The 15695-nt window shown below is 40.3% G+C and overlaps 1 protein-coding gene across 1 annotated transcript in view; it reads left to right on the top strand.

The window, feature by feature from the left end:
• The first annotated feature begins 11984 nt into the window (after nt 1-11984).
• The window catches only part of ANKRD13C (ankyrin repeat domain 13C), a 90495-nt gene continuing 86784 nt past the window's right edge, over nt 11985-15695 (top strand). Inside the window, exon 1 of the mRNA XM_049879557.1 lies at nt 11985-12900. Coding sequence (XP_049735514.1) covers nt 12453-12900 — 448 coding nt within the window. The 5' untranslated portion in view covers nt 11985-12452. The remainder of the gene's footprint in view (nt 12901-15695) is intronic.

The raw sequence follows: 15695 nt of genomic DNA, 5'->3' as shown, positions 1-15695 counted from the left end.
TGAGAGCTGTGTAGGAGTTAGAAAGGTTATAATTTGGTAGCTGGTTGAATGTGGGTCTAAAGGAAAGCGAGGAGTTAAGGATAATGAAGGAGTCCCTGGATGGTACAAAAGTTTAAGGGCTCAACTACTAGCCAAAAGGTTGTTGGTTCATAACCACCTAGAGGTGCCTGAGAAGGCAAGCCTGGTGATCGGCTTCTGAAAGGTCATGGCCTTGAAAACTCTATGGAGCAGCTGTATTCTGCATGCATAGTGCCTCCGTGAGTCTGAATTAAGTTAACAGAAACTGACAACAAAAAGGATAATTAAAGTGAAATACAGGTTTGGCGAGTTGGATTACTGATTAGGATGATTCCATTTTGGACATATTGAATTGGATGTTTTTGAGAAATATCTCGGATAATTGATCTGCCCATAATTGAATGTATTCTGGGCAAGGAAGTTGTAATCTACTAGCGTCAGAGCCAATCTACATTCAGGAGGAGAGATGAGAATCAAGATCAGCATAAAGCTGATTCCTACAAGGTGGAGTTCAGACATACCTCTACTCTCCGACTTTTTCACTATTTCTGACACTAGCTGTCCCTGCCATGGTACTCTCTACTCTGCTGGCTTCAATTAATTTGTTGCAATGGCCACCGAGAACTCACAGATTATGTGGTTTACAAGGCTTCAAACCAGTTTGTTCTGGTTTGAGCCCTTGCTGAGAATTTGCATTTCCACTCCAGATATACTGAATCAAAATCTACATTTTAACAAGATTCTGAGGTCATTCTCACATATAATAAATTTTGAGAACCACTGCTCTAGTAGTGGTTCTCGGAATTGGTCCCTAACCAGGAGCATTAGCATTGCCTTGTTAGAAATGCAAATTCTCATCAGGAGTTTGAACCTGGACAAACAGATTAGAAGCCCTGGTGTTTTTTTATTGAACTAACAGGCTACAACTAGGGATTAGGATCAACTTGGAAGTAACAGGATACAATTCAGGAGACAGGATACAGTTCTTCGGTCAGGGCAGCTTACAACCAAGACAGCTCTCAGTTTCTTCTTGGCAGTGCCCATAGGCAGGTAGCCCTTCTCTCAGCTGTGCAAGCTGATAGGCCCTTCTCTGGGCCTCTGCTCTGTGTGGGCAAGGGTTACAGCTGTTTAGCTCCACCAACCAGTGCTCAGAAGGCACTCAGCTCTTTCTCTCTCTCACACTTGTTCGCTCCATGGGTTGGCAAACCCACTGGAGCCACCTTGCACTGGTCTCCTGGTTTCCACTGCTCATACTGTGCTGCTGTTTCTCTGCCACTGGGCTCCCTGCTGTGGTTGCTCCCATTTCTTGCCATCTGCTGCCATCTTCAGTGTTACAGTTCTCTCTGTCCTGTGTCTAGGCGGTTCTCAGCACAGGGACACCAGGTCCAAAGGACATACTTCATACCAGGCTCTTCTTGGTAGTAGTAAGGTCCCCCTAGACCTCTGTGGGATTGGCCCTTAGATTCAATTTCAAAGCGTAGTCCACCCAGACAGACCACAAACTGACCAATTCCCTTAGTAGACGACAATTGCTTAATTTGCATAGTAATCAACCAATCCCCTCTAGATCACTTAATCTTATTGAGTGGTTTTCACACCTTATTTGCATAGTAGACTAAGAATCCCTTGCAAGATTGTGCCCCAGTTAATCATGTTTAGGGTCAATCACATAAGGTTTCCAAGGAGTGGCTGGTGGATTTGAACTGCTGACCTTTTGGTTAGCAGTTGAATGTTTAACCACCGTGCCACCAGGGCTTCATATGTGAAACTGTAGAAGCGATTGAAAATAAAACAGAAACCACTGACATGTGTACTGACACTTACCCATATACATACACCATTTAATCTCTTACATACTTACCTATTGTATCTTAACTTCTTCTTTCACTGAAAACTCATTTTTATCCCTGTTCTAATTCTCTTGTTCCAAACCTTTGTAAGTGATCTAAAAATAATTGCATTTATAAAGGTTGTACTTTGTGTTTTCATTCAGCTTCATATTGACCTCTCCTCTCATTATGTTTCTGCCATCTTTTTTCCCTATTCCCTCGTATCAATCTGTGTTTTATCTGTCTCAGAGGAACTGCTTCCTTCTAGAACTTCTGAAGCTATTGGTTTTGGTTTCCTTGGCAACCCTTTTCTCTCAGTTTTTTTTTTTTTTTTCTTTTCTGATTACTGAAGAGAAACCTTACTAAATCACTAATGAGAAATTGTGGAAGTAAAGCAAAGTGCTCAGCATTGCCTCTCAGAAAGGAAGTGAGCAGATTTAGACGGAATAGAAAATCATTAAACCTAAGCAGATGGATGTAAATTGTGTGAAGAAGGAATCGATTGACATGGTTTGTTATTTTCATTTGTCAGTGGACTGTTGTGAATGTTGTCAGGGTATGTTGAAGAAGATAACCTCATCAGCCCGGCAGCTCTATCACCTATTCAACCAAAATGCTCCTAGGCCTGGTCCTACCAATATGGAGTGTAGGAAACATACTCTAGATTATTGTGATAGTATGAAATACAAACCTTCAGAGAAGGAAGAAAAAAGATGTAGGCTAAATTTGTATGAATGTTTACATTAGAAATATGAGTATACAATGTAAGGAGAATTAGATTAGAAATTCTCAACTTTAATGGTAGGTCTGTTGATGCATTTATAAAACATAACTAGTGAGATTTTACTATTTTGTAGAGTGTTGCTATACTTTATCACATACTATGATACTCTTGCTTTTACTAAACTAGTAAATAGAGGGAGAAATTAGGTGCTTTGTCTAAGGAAAATGCAGATAAATAAATTTCTTCTAAAATCCAGAAATACTAATTCTTAGAACCAGGCTTAATCTATAAGTCAATACTGGGTGTTAATGAACACGTAATTCAACAAAATCCTCATTAGAAAAAGTTGAAAGGCACCAATTTACCAGAAGGCACTTCTTTCTGCTATTAAAGCCCAATCAAACATTATTTGGATTCTTACCCACACTAGAAGGGAAAGTAAGATGTGTTTCTCTATAGAACCAGATCTAATAAATACTGTAGTTAAGCTGTTGTTGGTACATTGAATAAAAAGTAAATATGTTGTTTGTCAATGAATTATATGTCATTACATATTGATATAATTGATAATCACTACATACTTCGTTGGAAACACTGGTGGCATAGTGGCTAAAAGGTACAGCTGCTAACAAAAAGCTCAGCAGTTCGAATCCACCAGATGCTCTTTGGACACTCTATGGGGAAGTTCTACTTTGTCCTGCAAGGTCACTATGAATCAGAATCGACTCAACGGCAACGGATTTACATTTAATCCATGACACTGGTATGAACAGGAAAGCTTTTTTGCCCCCCCCCCCACCCCCAGGAAATATCACTAAGTTTCTGGATGCAGTATTTTTGCAGACCCTTCTTGTATGTGTCTTCCCAACATCTCTCCTACCTCATTGCCATTATGAATTAGTTTTGCAGTTTGGAGGTATTTGCCTCACCCCTGGCTTAGGGATGAGTCCTGATTAGACAAAACTGGCAGGGCAGTCACTTCCTTCACAGGGATAGCTCAGGTAACCCACCCTGAGTCAATTAGCATTCTCCTGGGTCTTGGACAAGGCTGTTTTATCCATGCCAAGCTCCTGACTTCTGTGGTCACAGGGTCTCTTCAGGCCTGAAGGAGAAAGCACAGTGACCCACGTTACCGCTGGTAGTCATTCTGTGTCCTTGAGGAGGACACTTCAGCGGGGAAATACATACAGAGAGTCATGAAGAAACTGAAATAGAGTCTGGAAGGAGAAGTTTTATCTCTGTACCTTTTTGATATGTAAGTCAATGTTGTTTGTTACTCTCATTAGGTGCCATTAAGTGAGTTCCAACTCATAGCTACCCTATGTACACCAGAAAGAAACACAACTGGGTCTGGTGCCATCGTCAAAATTGTTGCTGTGTTTAAGCCTGTCGCTGCAGCCACAGTGTCAATCCATCTTATAGAGGGTTTTCCTCTCTTTCACTGACCCTCTACTTTACCAGGCATGATGTCATTCTCCAGGGACTGGTCCCTTCTGTTAACATGTCCAAAGTAAGCAAGACAAAGTCTCACTATGCTCACTTTTAAGAAGCATTCTGGCTGCACTTCTTCTAAGACAGATTTGTCCTTCTTCTGGAATGCACTGTATATTCAATATCCTTAGCCAAGACTATAATTCAAATGTGTTGATTCTTCTTCTGTCTTCCTTATTCATTGTGCAGCTTTCACATGCATATGAGGTGACTGAAAATACCATGGCTTGGGCCAGACACACCTCAGTGCTCAAGGTGACATCTTTGCTTTGTAACACTTTAAAGAGACTTTTTTCAGCAGATTTGCCCAATGCAATATGTCATTTGATTTCTTGATTGCTGTTTCCATGGGCATTGATTGTGGATCCAAATAAAATATAATTCTTGACAACTTCAATATTTTCTCCATTTATTATGATACGGCTTATCCATCTGGTTGTGAGGATTTTTGTTTTCTTTATGTTGAGGTGCAATCCATATTGAAGGCTATAGTCTTTGATCTTCATCAGTAAGTGCTTCAAGTCCTCCTTGCTTTCAGCAAGTAGGTTGTGACATCTGCATATCGCATGTTATTAATGAGTCTCCCTCATATCCTGATGCCATGTTCTTCTTTATATAGTCCAGTCTCTAGAATTATCTGCTCAGCATACGGATTGAATAAGTATGGTGAAAGATACAACCCTGATGCACACCTTTCCTTATTTTAAACCAGGCAGCATCCCTTTGTTCTATTTGAATGACTGCTTCTTTGTCTATTTACTGGTTCCTTATGAGCAGAATGAAGTGTTCTGGAATTCCCATTTTTCACAATGTTATCCATAATTTTTATGATCTACACAAATGCCTTTGCATAGTCAAATAAAACATAAACATCTTTCTTGTATTCTCTGCTTTCAGCCAAGATCCACCTGACATCAGCAATGATATCCTGGTTCCATATCCTCTTCTGAATCTGGCTTGAATTTCTGGCAGTTGCCTGTCAACTTACTGCTGCAACCATTTTAAAATTATCTTCAGCATAATTTTACTTGCATGTGATGTTGATGATATTGTTTGATAATGTCCACATCCAGTTGGATCACCTTTCTTGGGAATAGGCATATAGATCTTTTCCAGTCAGTTAGCTAGGTAGCTGTCCTCAATATTTCTTAGCATAGACAAGTGAGCACTTTCAGCGCCGCATCCGTTTGTTGAAACATCTCAATTTGTATTCTGTCAATTCTTGGAGCTTTGTTTTTTTGCCAATGCCTTCAGTGCAGCGTGGACTTCTTCTTTCAGTACCATCAGTTCTTGATCATATGCTTCTTCCTGAAATGGTTGAATGTCAAGCAATTCTTTTTGATACACTGACTGTGTATTTCTTCCATATTTTGTGTATGTGCGTGTGTGATTTAGGTGGAATTTTACAGAGCAGATTAGTTTCTCATTAATTTTCTTTTGATGCTTCCTGCTTTGTTCAATTTTTCGTCCACAGAGTTCGTCAATATTACAACTGAAGGCTTGAATTTTTTCTTCAGTTCTTTCCAGCTTGAGAAATGCTCAGGGTATTCTTCTCTTATGGTTTTCTAACTTTAGGTCTTTGCACATTTCGTTATACTTTACTTTGTCTTTTCGAGACACCCTTTGAAATCTTCTGTTCAGCTCTTTTATTTCATTATTTCTTCCATTCGTTTTAGCTACTCTACAACCAAGAGCAAGTTTCAGGATCTCTCCTGACATCCATTTTGGTCTTTTCTTTCTTTCCTGTCTTTTTAATGAGCTTTTGCTTTCTTTCTGCATTATGTGCTTGATGTCATCCCACAACTCATCTGGTCTTCGGTAATTAGTGTTCGATGTGTCAAATCTATTCTCGAGATGGTGTCTTAGTGATCTAGTGCTGCTATAAAAGAAATAACATAAGCAGATGGCTTTGATAAACAGAAGTTTATTCTCTCACAGTCTAGTAGGCTAGGAGTCCAAATTCAGGGCATCAGCTCCAGCGAAAGGCTTTCTTTCTCCATCAGCTATGGAGGAAGGTCCTTGTCATCAATCTTCCCCCGGACTAGGAACTTCTCAGTGCAGGAACCCAAGGTCCAAAGGATGCCCTCTCCTCCCGGTGCCGCTTTCTTGGTGGTATCAGGTCCACCTGTCTCCCTGCTCACTTCTTTCTTTTATATCTCAAAAGATATTGGCTCAAAACACAATTCAGTCTTGTAGATTGAGTCCTGCCTCATGAATGTAACTGCCTTTAATCCCATTTCATCAACATCGTAGAGAAAAGATTTGCAACACATAAGAAAATCACATCAGATGACAAAATGGTGGACAGTCGCAAAATACTAGGGATCATGGCCTAGCCAAAGTGATACACATATATTTTGGAGGACACAATTCAATCCATGACAGTGTGTAAATTTGAATAATAGTTGTATTAGCTGGTCTGGCTTGTAGGGGTGTGGATATTGCTCTATCACTGACAGTGTTGTACCTCAGGATACATTTTCAATTTTTTTTTTTTAATGATAAATGCGACACTGTTCCTCATCAACTTGTCATTTCCTGCAGAGCAAACCATATAATTGTCTGATTCAAGTTGCCAATACCAGTCCATTTCAGCTTACTAATGACTAGGATACTGATCTTCAAGTGTTCCATTTCATTTACGACAACTTCCTGTTTTGCTTGTATACTTTGTATGATTCACCGTTTGCGTGTCAGTTCGTTACACTGTGGTGGTTTGCATGTTACTGTGATGCTGGAACCTATGCAACTGATATTTCAAATACCAGCAGGGTCACCTATGGTGGACAGGTTTCAGCAGAGCTTTCATACTAAGACAGGCTGGGAAGAAGTACCTGGCAATCTACTTCTGAAAAAATTGGCCAGGGAAAACCTTGTGAATAGCAGGAGAAAATAGTTTGATAGTGCCGGGAGATGAGCCCCTCAGGTTGGAAGGCACTTAAGACACGACTGGGGAAGAGCTGCCTTCTCAAAGTAGAGTCGACCATAGGGATTGCATAGAGTCAAGCTTTTGGAACCTTCATTTGCTGATGTGATACAGCTCAACGCGGGAAAGAACAGCTGCAAACACCCCTTAACAATTGGAACATGGAATGTACGAAGTATGTAAGTCAATAAATTCCTTTCATTTAAGCCAATTTCAGTTTAACTTACTGTTATTTATAAGTGGAAAAAATTATAAATTCTTCTCCTGCGCCTCACGTAAGAATCCAAGAACGTATAGCTTCAGTGTCATCAGATTAGTGTTATTAAATTCATTTAGCATCTCAACAGTAAATTTGCAGTTGTCTTATTACATCGTAGATACTTTGGGGTTTTATGTCCTAACTGACCGATTAATGCAACAACTGTTCATTATTAATATTAAGCATTCACTATCTGTAAGACAGTGTGCTTGTTATTTGGGATACAGCAGGAACATAGTCCCAGGCCTGAGAAAGCTCAGGGTACTAACTGAGGAGGAGGAGAACAATATCAGGAAGATGTGCAGAAGTTATAATGGGAAATCAGAAAAAGGGTGAAGGAAGGACACCTAATTCAATCTGGTGGGTGTGGGATAGGAATGCTGGAAAGGAAGGGGTATCTGTCATTAAAGACTCCTAAGGAAGGGTTTACTATTTTGTTTTTGTATGTTTGTTTGTCTGTTTGTTTTTTTGGTGCCACAACCTTATTGGCAGTGTGGTGAGGCCTGGGACCCATTTTTCAGTACAATGTTTTTAAATGCGTAAAATAAAATACTTTGTATTACAAAAGAAACACAGTGTACTGAAATAGCTATCAGAACATTTAAAAAACAAAGTAATATTTGTACTTCTTTATTAACACATTGAAGAACAAGGTCTTGCAGTGGGCATAATTCTTAACATGATTTTGTGGTAGTGATGAGTGTAAATAATATTTTGGATTTTCTGTAGCAACTCTAAAGTGACATGAAAATATCTGTGGTTTCTTTTGGTTGCAAAGTCACAGGTACTGTTAATACTGTTGTGGTTTGTGGCCTATTTTTATAATAGAAGGATGTACTAAATTTCATTTAGAGGTTTACTTTGATATAATTTCTTGGACCTCTGAATTCTATGCCAAGTAAAAACTCTTGTGCTAAGAGATACAGTTTGAACTGATCCTTGATGGTTTGAAGGGGTTATCTAGGTGGATGAAATGGAAATGAGTTCTGAACATATGGAACAGTATGTACAAAGGCATAGAGGCATGAGAGAGGATAAACAACTGCTAACAGGTTAGAACGAAGAGTGAATTTGGCAATGTGGTAGGATGTGAAGCTGGAAAGATTCTGTCTCTCCTGTATCTGAAATCTGTTCGCAAACTTCTATTACTTAGCATCTATAGTACAAGTTTCTTGCAGTTGCTTGTTGTGATTCAGCTCCTGCATTCCTTTCTAAGTCTCATTCGCCCCATGTGCTATGATGATTCTCATATACCATGCTATATTTATACATACCATTCTCTGTACCTCTACTTATTACCTGGGTGATCCCTTATTGTGTCTTGGTTTTCTCATTTGTAAAATAGGGACAATAAATACCTCATAAAATTTTGAGGACTAATTCAAATAGTTCCTGAAAAGTGCTTGGCACAACACCCAACAGATGATAAGCTATCAATAAATGATAGTTGTTATTACTCTTGTTATTATTATTACTACCTATAATGTCTTTTTCCCCTTTCCAATTGGACAACTGTTATATATTCTTTAAAACTCACTGCAGATATCACCTTCTAGAAAGATTTCCTCATCACCTGACTTTCACTTCCTCTGAATAGAATTAATAACTTCCTCACCTATCCTATATTGGGATCTTACAAAATTTCAGTTCTTGTATTTTTCACAATGGTACTGTAGTCATTGTAGTCTTACATTTCTATATTATCTTTCCCTGTTACACTGTAAGCACTTTAAAATTAAGGGCTTACCCATTGCCATTGAGTCGATTCTGAAGTAAGGGTTAGGTATTATGATTTTTGCCCTTGGTATTTATTTATTTTGGTGAAAATATATACAGAGAAGCTTAGGGGCAGTGAGTTTATGTCAATGGTAGTGAAATATTTTGGAAAAGGATAATGAGAATGGTTTCACAACTTGTAATCAATGTCACTGAATTGTATATAGAAATCATTGAATTGATGTATGTTTTGCTAGGTATTATTTTTTACATCTATGGTGTTCGATTTTACTGAGGGCACATTTAGGTGCTTTAAATTCATCCTTGGGTTGTAGACACTAACAAAAAACCTAACCAGTTGGTGTGAAGTTGATTTTGACTCATAGCAACCCTGTGGGACAGAGTAGAACTGCCCCCATAGGTTTTCCAAGGAGCAGCTGGTGGATTCGAACCGCCAACCTTTTGGTTAGCAGCCAAGCTCTTAACCACTGTACCACCAGGGCTCCAGACACTAATAAAGTACTTTAAAATCTAGATCTCATGATAAGGTACTTCACAGGTGTAAAGGTAGGATATTTGGTGTGGGATTGTTGATAACAGGATGACAGCTAGTCTTCCTATACACACTTTAAATACTGGTATTTTCAAGGTTTTGTTCTAGACTAGAGTGTCTTAATTTCTTACTCCTTGCACTCTTCCTTTGGGAACTCAACCACTTCTGGAACATCGATTATTGTGTAATGATAACTCCTGACTCTAGATTGAACCCCGATCTTTGTCTTCTAACATTTATTTCCAAATACTCAAAATTTATACCATCTAACTTCCTCTGGATGAACAACAACCTGAAACTCAAGATGCCAAAATTAAACTCATTGTTTTTAACTCTTAAAAGTTTTCCAGCCCTACCCTTAGTAGGTTGTCTCTCACGTGAATTACTGCATATTTCTTTTAAAAATTAATCTATTATTTTTTTCTGCTTAATGAAAAATTAATACTTGCTCTTTGTAAAAACAAATTCAAACAATGCAGGGAATATGATTTAGCAATTCCATCTCAGAGAGATAACCACTGTTAACTCTATGTGGTGTATATTCTACCAGGCTTTTATATGCATATATTTACACTCTCATTATTTAATTATGCAGCTGTCTCTTAGTGTAATTCCTTGTATCCTTGTTACATACCCAGAGCGAGTTACTTTTCTAAAAAACCAATCTCATCCTACTATTCTCCTGCTTAAAATCCCTGGAAAGTCTAAATTTAAAATGACAAATGAAGACCTGCATGAACTGGTCCTTTCCTATCTCTCTAGCCGTGGAATCTGATAGACGTAACTTCGCCACATCCTAGCTTTGAGGCATTGGGCATGTTTTTTTCCCTGTCAAATGAATATAAAAATAATACCTATCACAAGGAGATAACAGCATATAAAATGCCAAGAACAGTGCCTGGCTTAGAGTTAACAATAAATATTAGACACTGTTGAAGAACAAAATGTTATATAATGTGTTCAATCACTCCTGCTTTCTGAGAAGCTTCATTTGATGTGCTGATTTGGTACTGTTGGAACATAGTTGGACACCCTCTCCAGCCTTGTCTGCCCACCCAAACAAACCAAGAGCAAGAAAGAAAAGAATGAAAGGAAGAAAGACAAACGGATTGATTTGAATAGACTGGGAAGAAGATGGGAGGTGAAAACCTGTGTGACAGGAGAGGATGAAGAGAGGCCAGTTCCCGCAGATTATTATTATTTTTTTGCGGAGGGGGATAAAGCCTGAAGAAAGATTTGAGAGAAGCAGCTATCTAGTAAATGGGTCTTAAGGAAGATAAATGGTGAAGATCTTTGGGAGTTTTATAAATGCTCTTCCCTCCCCTATTCCCTGCAGCTTTAATTACTTTATCAAGCTTTACGGATATCAGATATAAGTTTCTTTAGAATGTAATACTGGATTGAGGTTGGCCATGAAGGGTCCAGTGATACTCCAGTTACACAGTTATTTGCCTTCCATGAGCACACACTCCCCTACATCTTATCGTAACCTGACCTTACTAATGACAGTAAATTTTTATTGGTTCTTGAACTAGCTCAAACCAGATTCGGCCTCCACCGCATGCGAGAAGGGCCAGCTGTAACTGCTATTGACCTCCACAGAAGACCCAGCAACAGGAGGAAGGAATCGTAAGGAAAATCACAACCCGGACCCTATTTTGAAGCAAGAGGTCCAACAAGATCCACGTTATGTCCTGTTTTCTGACCACCTTCTACAGTTTTCCCTCCCCAAAACACCTGTGCGCTGCCATTTTGCTGCCCAAATCACTTAAGCCCGGCCTACCCATAGCTGGAGGAGCCCGGATCCAAGGAACTTCCTCCTGACTCCTTGTTCTGCCCATTGCAGTACTTCCTTTGTTAAAGACCAGTGTCCAGATAACTGGCAAGTCTGAGTGCTCCGGACGGTGACCCTCCCCGCTTTCCAGGTTCCGTAACATTAACTCTGACATCTGTTTGAAATTCATTCATTCAGCGAGAATATTTGAGTGCTCTTCTCCCCATGCCTGCTGAATAGCTCATCGTTTTCCAAGGTCAACCCGTAAACTCTTCCATAATGACTTTTCTGACATCCCAACAAATATTTACCCCAACCCCTCTTTTTCTTTTGGTGCAACCTGTATCCATTTCATTCGTTGCAAAGTTAAATATTGTACCCAATTGTTTGTCTTCTCTACTGACTCCTTGGAATCAGGGGTGGTTTTTGTAAATCTACTGGCTCAGCATATGGCACGAAGTAGATGCTTAGTAAATATTTATTGAATGAGTGTCCCGTGTCCCTCAGTGACAACACATCCTGCGTGCACTGGCGTCATTCTGCACTGGGAGGCCCAGGGGACACAGGGTTTAAGTCATTGTTTATAACGTGCACCGAATATCTCCAACGCAGCCTGAGGTTTCAGTCCGCCCACCACAAACGCATACACAGGGAGGGTTGGGTCTCCGTCCTTAAACAGTCGTCTAAAATGCAGACTCCAACTCCGAGCGGAAGCTAGCTGTCTAGTAGGCGCCAGCACTCAGTTACTATCTGGGAATAGAAGGAGCGAGAGTGGGGAGCCCGGAAACTCACTTATCGCGGTGTTTCTTCCCTCTTCACTCCCGAGGGAACTCTCGCGAGAGGAGCTTGGAGAAGATGGCGGTCGCCTGTTTTTCGGAGTGAGGTAGAGGTGGTGGCGGCGGCTGCAGGAACTGGGATCCTGGTGTCGTGGGCACTTGAAGCTCTAGCTCCCCCCAGCGAGCGCGCCTCCCTTCGTGCCTAGGCGAGAGCCGGCTCTTCTTCCTCTGGGAGATGCGTTTGTCCCGGGCTAGGGGACGCTCTGGGAGTTCATGCTGCGCTGGAGGCTCCTGGCCGCCGCTCTAATCGTCTTGTGCCGCCGCAGCGCCAGCTCGGTCTCCGGCGGTGAGCCTCCCGGATACTCCCCCTGCCCCTGGCGGAGGCAATGACCGGGGAGAAGATCCGCTCATTGCGGAGGGACCACAAGCCCAGCAAAGAAGAGGAGGGGGACCTTTTAGAGCCCGGGGATGAAGAAGCGGCGGCTGCCCTCGGCGGCACCTTTACGGGAGGCAGGATTGGCACAGGCGGCAGCGGCAAGGGCGGCAAAGCCTGTCATAAGATCTTCAGTAACCATCACCACCGGCTACAGCTGAAGGCAGCTCCGGCCTCCTCCAATCCCCCCGGCGCCCCGGCTTTGCCACTGCACAAGTCCTCCGTGACTACCACCTCCCAGTCCCCGGCTGCTCTAGCGGGCACCCATCCCATTGCTGTCGTCGCAGATGGAGGTAGTTGTGCCGCACACTACCCGGTGCACGAGTGCGTCTTCAAGGGGGATGTGAGGAGGTTGTCCTCTCTCATCCGCACTCACAATATCGGGCAGAAAGATAATCACGGTGAGGAGCTCGCCCCTCTCCACCTCTTCCTCCAGCCTAGTGTGTGCCCACCCACGCCTCTGGTATCCTAGGCTTCCCTCCAACAGACCCTTCTTTCCTTCACTTTGTTCATGATTCGGGCCAAATGCCGGATCTTCACCAATTCAATAATAGCGTGGTATTGGTTGGGGCCGGGGGGTTGCGGGGGGAGTTGATTCCCGTGGGTGCAAAGGAATGTTTTCTTTCTTGTCCACTTGAAAGTTTCCTGTGAGCAGCTGTTTTATCTTTGAGACAGGCTTTCAGTGTGCTGATTCTCGACTGTAAGAAATTTTAGGTTTTCTCTTATCCAACCTAGCCTTCTTCCTTTGTTTATGGAAGTGTTTCTTTTCATCTTCCTCCTCCCACCCAGGAATGTTTAATTTTGAATACATACATTGCCCTCTTCCCTTTATTACTCACGCTCAGATCCCAACTTGACTGCAACTGGTTGTGATTTCCGCTTGCCTGTTGTCTGTTCCTTTGCTTGCAGGAAACTTAGTTCGATGCAAGTGCCTACAATTTTCATTTAAGATGAATTATAGGATGCTTCAATTTCTGAAAGCCACACAATAGAATTTGTTGGTGTTTGATATCTAGGACAACTAAATGATTTCTGAGTAGCTAAATTTTTGTTGAAGTAGAGTTTTGAGTTTTTTTGCCTGTTTTGGGTAGTTAATTGGCTAGTAGTAATGTCTTGATGACTATGACTAAAAATAGTAACTTCATCATAGTTTATGTGGCAAGGTATAGTATCAGTTGTTATTGAAGGACTGTGTTTCTACTTTTTGTTTTGTCTTAATATAACAGCTGAGTTTTTCCCCCGTTTCTCTGATTCTAATAACATGTGATCAGGTTGACTTTTAAGCAACAGTAAACTTATTAATGAAAACTAATTTGAACATACGACTTATTTTCAATATTTAATAGGCCATGTTAAACTGAGTAGTTGGCAGATATTGTTGATAGCTGTGCTTTTTAACATAATTATTGTATACCCAAAAATTATTGTATACATTCTTTTAAAACCCTGTGCTCAAAATGATGTAAGACATTGATTGAAATACTTGCCTATGGAATAAAAAAAAAATAATAAGCTCCCTTAATTCCTTTTGATTCTAGGTTTTTCTTATAAAAAATTAGGACACAAATTGATATTTAGGAATTGAGTAAGGTTCTTATTGGTTACTTAATAACTGCCTTGTTTTCTGAATTTACAGTATTGTGATAATTGTAATACCTGTCATTTATCACTATTCCCCAAAAAGTTCCTCAAAGCTCCACACAATTTTTCATCTGCTTTTTATTTGTTTCATCATTTACTTTTGTCATAATAAGGATAACATTTATTGATGGTAATTGTATTCTAACCTTTGAGAAGCAGTCGCTAGTAGGATGTGGGTTGTAGCCTACAGTTATTAGTCAATTATTAGGAAGTTTTTCAATTTTGTCTGCATAGTAGCTATATATTTTATTTTATGACCATTGCCTTTAAAATACAGAGTTATATTACCTTGAAATATTCCTGAAAACAGACAAAATGCTCCTTTTGAGAGTAACTCTCTTTAAAAGAGGAGAAAAGTGCGTATGACTGACAAAGTACTAATAGGAAGGTAGTTTAGAACTGATTTTCTTGGCTGATCACAGAAGGTGCTTTTCATATTTGTTAATCCATGGACTACATGTGTTAAAGAAGAAATTCTGTTCAGTGTAATCAGAGTCTTAAATATTCTTAGTTCTCTGAAATTTATGTGTTTAAACGACTCTGATATACCAAATGTTTACATTGTACTTAAAAAAAAAAAATTAGCTGCACTTATATTGCCGATACTTCTGATAAATGTAACCGGTGGTTCACATACCTGTGGAAAGTGTAATTGGAGTTTCCCCCTCAGTATACGTTCTCATCTCCTACACCGAAGTCTCCTGTGAAGAATAGTTTCTGTTGCAGGTGCTGCTTCTTTAGGCCCCTCTTGTCCCCTGTAGGAGCCTTGGTGGCACAGTGGTTAAGAGTTTGGCTGCTAACCAAACAGGTCAGCATTTCAAACCTACCAGCCAGCTCCTAGGAAACCCAGTGGGGCAGTTCTACAGGATCGCTATGACTTGGAATCGACTTGATGGCAGTGGGTTTGGTTTTTTGGTTTTTCCTCCATAGGAGCCCTGGTGGCACAGTGGTTAAAGCACTCAGCTGCTAACCAAAAGTTCTGTGGTTCAAACCCACCAGCTGCTTGTGGGAGAAGGATGCGGCAGTCTGCTTCTATAAAGATTTACAGCCTTGGAAATCCGATGGGGCAGGTCTGCTGTGTCCTGTAGGGTTACTGTGAGTCAGAGTCAGCTTGACAGCAGTGGATTTGCTTTGTTTTTTTCCCCTATTGCTTCATATTTTCCCCATTACATTATATTACTTTCACTCTTCATATTTTACTAACCTGGATGTTTTCTTTAGATTTTTAGGATATTTTTCCGTTCAAATTACAAAAGACACATGTTTTTAAATCACCCAAACAAAAACAGGTTACATATTATATTTGGATTATTGTAACTTGATAGGTTCTTAGCAAAATTATATACTCATAAAGGTTCACAACTGCCGTATAGTCATACCACATCATATCACATAGTTTTGTATTCACTGTAGAAATTTTTTCCACAGCATGATGGAATATCATTTTTCCAAAAAAACAAAAACATTGCTTTTAAGTCGATTCTGACTAATAGCAACTCTATAGGACAGACCAGAACTGCCTCATAGGGTTTCCAAGGCTGTAATCTTACAGAAG

Source organism: Elephas maximus, chromosome 3 (genome assembly GCF_024166365.1).
Source record: "Elephas maximus indicus isolate mEleMax1 chromosome 3, mEleMax1 primary haplotype, whole genome shotgun sequence".
NCBI classification, from domain to species: domain Eukaryota; kingdom Metazoa; phylum Chordata; class Mammalia; order Proboscidea; family Elephantidae; genus Elephas; species Elephas maximus.
This window is presented reverse-complemented; position numbering and strand designations above follow the sequence as displayed.